General features: G+C 48.7%; 1 protein-coding gene across 1 annotated transcript; it reads left to right on the top strand.

Annotated features, from left to right (window-relative positions):
* The first annotated feature begins 2,942 nt into the window (after positions 1-2,942).
* On the top strand, positions 2,943-6,038 carry LOC124678937 (probable WRKY transcription factor 2). The gene is made up of 5 exons (XM_047214788.1): positions 2,943-3,380; positions 3,463-3,624; positions 4,230-5,113; positions 5,206-5,364; positions 5,462-6,038. Exons 1-5 carry the CDS (start codon positions 2,943-2,945, stop codon positions 6,036-6,038), a joined length of 2,220 nt encoding a protein of 739 aa, XP_047070744.1.
* The last annotated feature ends 322 nt before the right edge of the window (positions 6,039-6,360 follow it).

The following is a 6,360-nucleotide window of genomic DNA, read 5'->3' as shown; positions in this document are numbered from 1 at the left end:
AGATGTCATTAAATTTAAAATTGTGTGAATATGTAGGTTGCGTTTAAGGACTCTACTATCCAACGTTCAAATCCCAACGCTCGCATTAACACATGAAGATATAATACATTAACTAAAATCTTGTGATATTGTAATGTGTGATTAAAGGTGTGATCTTCTTGAGTTCGAATCTCAGCCCTCTCATTTACCTACAAGGAGTTTCCATTTTTCCATTAAAATCATGTATAAGCCTCTCATACCTTTTACCATGTTTACTTGAGTAAAAAATCTTCACTCTCAGATTATCTTGCATGCATATGGATGCCATTTTACTAAAATCATAGAATAGGCAACCTATGTTTAATGGGTGTGTTTGGTAAGCCACCATATCAAGCAGCGTATCGTGTTATTAAGGAGTGCTCGATACGATTCATATCTCAGTATTTACATATAAGATGACATCCATTAAATTAAAATCATGTGAATTTGTCGGTTGCATTCAAGGAGTACGCTCACTCGAGGGCAAATATAAACACTCACATTTATGCATATGAAGATATAGTTTCATTAAAATCTTTTGATGTGAGACTATGGAGCGCACTCCGCTAGAGGTCAAATCTCAACGCTCTCATCATATACATTGAGTTGAAGCGTGATGAAGAAGGGATCTGTCTTGAGATTAAATCTCAACACTGAAATTTACACTAATGTAAATAATTGTGTTACCACTTCTGGATACAAATATAATGACTTCAAATTGTTTTTGCACATGAAGCTTTGTCCTAACAAAACCTAATACGAAAAGGAAGTAAAATCTTGTGGAATTAACAAGTGATGATGTGCATCTCAACCTATCACATGTACACATTCACAAATATACAGTACTAACTTTGTTCCAATTACTATATAAAACGTTTCAATAGGCTAAAATAGCTCTTGGGAAATTTTAGGGTGTGATTAAGAAGTGGGCTGGCTAAACGTGCACGTGTTGCGCACACCTCATTGGGAAAAGGTGCAGGTGGCACCTCATTGAAAAAATTGATTAACAGTAAGCAACAAAGACTCAAGTTATTAAAACACAAACAACCACACAAAATTCAATACTAAGAAGAAAAGAGAAGAAACAAATGCCCGAAACGGGCGATACAAGAAAAGAGCCGTTTCATCTCTGGAAAAAAATGGAGAAAAAAAGTTGAGTTTGCAGGAGAGAGATGAACGGCGAGCAAGCCATCAATGCCAAGTTTCTCTCTCCTCTCTCCGTCATTCCTCCTCGGGTTCCAACAAATCCCTCCGCACATCTCCCACCTTCCTGGTCAAACCGCCCCTCCTCTCTCTCCCCCCTCCTCTGTTTTCTGTTTCTTCTCCTTCCTCTCTCTCTCTCTAGGATGAAAAGAGCTGCGTTATAGGGAGGAGAGAGAGAAGGAGAGACAGGGAGCTGAGTTAATAATGGCCGGAGGCGGAACCTTCTTTTCCTGACTCCCTGCGCGCGGCTGCAGCTCATCATTTGTCTCTGATCCTTGTGCTCTGTTCCTTCCTTTTGTGCTTGGTCTTGGCTATCATCGGTGGACTCAGCCATCGCCACCGGCAGGGAGCCTCGTCATTGGGCTCCGGTGATCCTGTTCCTCCACCATTGGCGTTTCTCCCGCAATCGCGCAAAGGTTCGTGCCCCGTTTCTTTACCATGTTTCTTCATTAATTCTCTTCTGTATACCCTGCATTCCCAAGGAACACGCAGGCTTTGTTCTCGTCAGGAGATTTGGCTCTTTTCTTCCTCCCGCTGCACTTTGGGTGGTCTTTGCCTCTTTGGCATGTGTTTTTCATGATCTCAATCTCTTCTGTTATGACAAGATCCTGTCGTTCTGTATCACGATTTTGAATCTCTTCCTGGATAGGAAATCGTTGTTTGGGGGTCGTCGAAATGTGGTTTGATAGTTCTGTTTTACAATGTGGTTTCGTCGGATTTTTCTCTCTTGCGTAGTAATGCGTATTGTTTCTGAACCAAATTTTGTTCAATTTTCTTCTTCTTTCAAATAAGACTACATTATCTGCCTCGTTTTCCCCATATAGGCCGAACCTTGAGGCCGACTGACACGTCGAAAAGAACTTGATTTCAATGTCTTTCTTCCCCTTCCTGATCCCTGGTCAGCTCCGCATCTCTCGTAGAATATACTCCCCCGATTCATTCATCGCTGCAGCTCGCAAGACCATCTTTAAACGAAGCTGATTCGAACCATCTTTTGTGTAAAATCCGTAAATATTGTGCTTAAATGTTTGGTTCAATGCGCGTTCTTGACAATTCAAGCCCTCCGCTCCATTTTATTAAATCTTCACCATTTTTGGCCAAAATCTGTTCTTCATACATGTAAACTCTGAAGGGCTTTAGGAGAAAAGCCGTTCGCTGTTGTTATGCACCTCGAGCTCCGAGCCCCGAATCAGCATGCTGTTGAGGGGTCCATGGCCTCCTTCTTTCCCTGTTCTTCAAGTGAATATGATGGGACGGCCACTCCTCCCCCTTTTTGTTTTCGGCTCCCTTTTTTTTTTTTTGGTTTTCAACTCCTTTGTGGATGACTGTGCCGGTCGTCGTATCAACCTAACCTTTTGATGTTATATGGTTTGTCGCCTGCCGGCATGGACATGGTTTCAGTTTTAGAATCAGCCTCAGAGTTCAGACTTCAGAGGATTGTGAGATTGTGGTCTTTGTAAACAAGGATGGTGTTTCTGCTCAATTCTTTCGTGAGACCCAACGGATTCCTGCATTTCATTGTCTTATTTTGATTTGATTTCGTCCTCCCTGACAATGTTTCTGCATTCCTGCCAAGTGCCAACACACACATCTTTCTGAATTTTATCAACTGAATGCACCTTGTTGCTTGGTGTTGCCTAGCTGCTCTCTGACTTGAATCCCTTCACTGCCCTGACTTGCAACTATTTTCAAACCATCAGGTTGAGCAGTTCCATGCTCAGATGAACAGCCACACCCACACAGCGATGGAGTGGAAGGACACCAGTCCAGCAGGACCAGACTGCCTGCTGCCGAGCTACATGACCGACCCGTTCCCTGCGGATCCCTTGGTCGATGACTGCACCGGCACCAACGAGGGCTCCCGTGCAGGGTTCGAAAGGCGTGGCCTGTCGGTGGACGTGGGCTCGCCTCAGGAGGAGGGGAAGCCGATGCCGGCGACGCCGCAGTTCGGCCAGAGGTCCGGTTCCAGCAGCAGTTTGTCTGAGAGGATGCAGGCCAGAGCTGGCTTCAGCGTCGCCAAGCTCAGCATGCCGTGCGTCACTCCGGCCGCAGCTGACAGCGAACACTCAGGAGGAGCTCAGTCCCCTTACCTGACCATCCCACCCGGTCTGAGCCCGGCGTCGCTGCTTGAGTCACCAGTGTTCCTCTCCAATGCCATGGTATGGATTGTGTTGTAATTTCCATGGCTGTGATTTCCACCGTCAGAGTACTGAACTTTTGATCGCTGACGAAATGATTCAGGGCCAGGCCTCGCCAACCACGGGGAAGTTATTCATGCTCGGTGATTCCAATAACAACAATCTTGCTAGATTTGAAGCTCCGTCAATTGAAGATGGTCCTGGTACATTCTGTTTCAAGCCTTTGGACCTAAAATCATCACAATACGCAGCTGAAGGAAACAAGGTGAGCAGCTATGTCAAACTGTCCATATTCTCATTAAGTTTCATTAGGTTTCGGATATCTGAAACATGTTGATTCCCGTGCATGGGACAATGTCTTTTCTCATATTCTCATGCTTTCTTTGAAATGCTAGAAGTAGCTTTGTGCTGAGCCATGCTGTTCCGTGGTTCCATACTTGCAACCAATTCATACAGAGACTGTAGTTTTTTTTTTCAAATGGATGGGACAATGTAATTTTCCTGTTTAAACAGCGTTTTGTACGACTAGTTAGTGCAAGGTGGCTGGTAAGCCTGTTTCCCATTATTGTTGGTACGAATGGAGTAAGTGTAGGACAACCGTGCAGTTTCATACACTACATTTCAAATTTTCAGAATTTTACACTGAGTCGTCGTCTTCTTTAAACTACTAAATGATCAGTTTGAAGGCTCTGTAGTGCATTGCTCCACTGAGTATTTTGTTGCCTACTTGTATTTACCAAATGCTTTTCCATAGTCCATTTTAATTTTGTAGTCTGTTCTTGGTGATACCAAATTGTAATATTACAAATTTCGAACAAACCATTTGAATCTCCTCATTCGTCGCGTGAATCGCCTTTCCTTTGCCTTCAGGAATTTTTGCCCAACAGTCAACATCCATCACTACCAAGCAGAGATGTTCCTGTGAAGACTGAAACCAACATTCAGGCAGCACGAGAACGCAATTCGCTAGGCCATATGAACCAAGGGCAGTTCAACAATGGGCAGGACCTCATGAGGAGCAGCTACCATGACTCCAACAACAAGCGCAATCGCCTCGCACTTGACAGCACCGTCGACAACAACAACGGGCCACCTCCCGATCACGGCCCACCGGCTGCAGACAGTGAGGCAGTGAAAGGAGATTACCCTGCGGTGGCCGCCTCCACGCCGGCCGAGGACGGGTACAGCTGGAGGAAGTACGGGCAGAAGCAGGTGAAGCACAGCGAGTACCCGCGGAGCTACTACAAGTGCACGTTCCAAAACTGCCAGGTGAAGAAGAAGGTGGAGCGGTCGCACGAGGGCCACGTCACGGAGATCATCTACAAGGGCGGGCATAACCACCCCATGCCCGCCGCTGCGAGCCGCCGCCCCGCCGGCGTCCTGCAGCAGGTTCACCCGTTTGGCGACGTGCAGATGGACGCCGCCGACAACAACAACAATGGCAACGCTGGTGCGTCCCAGCCGAACGCGGACACGAGGCAGCTGTGGCACAATGGTGTGGGTGCACAAGACTGGCGTGGCGATGGGCTGGAGGCGACGTCGTCACCCTCTCTGCCCGGTGAGCTCTGCGACTCGTCGGCTTCGATGCAGGTCCACGACGGCGCCGCCCGGTACGAGTCCCCCGAGGGTGTGGACGTCACCTCTGCGGTGTCCGACGAGGTGGACGGGGGTGACAGGGTGGCGCACGGCAACATGTCGCAGGTCCAGGTTGCCGCTGTCGAGGCCGAGGGCGATGAACTGGAGTCCAAGAGAAGGTACATATCTCTGCAATCATCATGTTCATCTCAAAACAATGTGAACCTTTGGAGTCCGTGGGCGCTGAACTTTCGTCTGAATAATGTTTCAGGAAGCTGGAGTCATGCGCCATTGAGATGAGCACCGCGTCCAGAGCCATCCGCGAGCCTCGGATCGTGATCCAGACGACAAGCGAGATCGACATCCTCGACGACGGCTATCGCTGGCGCAAGTACGGGCAGAAGGTCGTCAAGGGCAACCCGAATCCAAGGTTCGTCTGAAACATCAACCGCCATGCATTCCTTGAGATTTTTATTCTCCGAATGTATGTCGTCGTACGCTCATGCTATATGTATGTGTGTGTTCAGGAGCTACTACAAGTGCACGCACCCGGGGTGCTCGGTGCGGAAGCACGTGGAGCGCGCGTCGCACGACCTCAAGTCCGTGATCACCACCTACGAGGGCAAGCACAACCACGAGGTCCCGCTCGCTCGGAACGGCGGCCACGCAAGCTCGCTGGCGGCTTCGGGTGCATCGCAGCTGATCCACGCCGGCGGTGCGCGCAGGACGGACCCGACGTTGGTGCAGGACGGCCTGATGAGGCTGGGCGGCTGCGGCGCGCCTTTCGGCCTGCCTCCGAGGGACCCGCTGGGGCCGATGAGCAACTTCCCGTACTCGCTCGGCGGGCATGCGGCGGCGCTCCCGAGCCTGCCGATGCCGACCGGGCTCGGCACCGTCGAGGGGCTGAAGCTGCCCATGCTGTCCCCGTCGCTGCACCCGGTCTTCAGGCACCGGCAGGCGATGGAGACGGCAGGGTTCAGGGTGCCCAAAGGTGAGGTGAAGGACGAGACCGTGCCGAGCAACGTGGCTGGCGGTGGAGGCGGCGGCGGTGGGACGGCGTATCAGCAGATGATGAGCAGGCTGCCCCTGGGGCATCGGATGTAGATAATAAAAGGAGGATCGGTTAGAGGATGAGGTTCAGACATCATTGCTTAATTAGGTTAAATTGAATAATGTTCGATGATAAGTATACCGTGGAAACAACCACCTCCTTACTTTTTGCGCATTTTTCACCATCATGTTCCAAATACTTTTATTATTACTAGGGGAATCTTTAGCGACTTAATTAGTGTGCTTGGTTTAGGCTTCTGTTTGGTTTAACAACCAGCATTTTGGTGCTTCAGTTTTGAGTTATGCATTATTTTTTCATCTGTGACGGGCAGGTTTCATTACTAAATCTTGCAACATTAGTATATCTTAGCGTGGT

This window comes from Lolium rigidum, chromosome 7, assembly GCF_022539505.1.
Source record: "Lolium rigidum isolate FL_2022 chromosome 7, APGP_CSIRO_Lrig_0.1, whole genome shotgun sequence".
Classification (NCBI taxonomy): Eukaryota; Viridiplantae; Streptophyta; class Magnoliopsida; order Poales; family Poaceae; genus Lolium; species Lolium rigidum.
The sequence above is the reverse complement of the archived record's forward strand: the minus strand, read 5'-3'. Positions and strand labels throughout refer to the sequence as shown.

Bases quoted from the DNA above. Each gene is read 5' to 3' on its own strand.
- LOC124678937 (XM_047214788.1), top strand. From the start codon at position 2,943: ATGAACAGCCACACCCACACAGCGATGGAGTGGAAGGACACCAGTCCA. The intron at 3,381-3,462 runs GTATGGATTGTG...GAAATGATTCAG, and splicing joins TGTTCCTCTCCAATGCCATG to GGCCAGGCCTCGCCAACCAC. The intron at 5,114-5,205 runs GTACATATCTCT...ATAATGTTTCAG, and splicing joins GAACTGGAGTCCAAGAGAAG to GAAGCTGGAGTCATGCGCCA.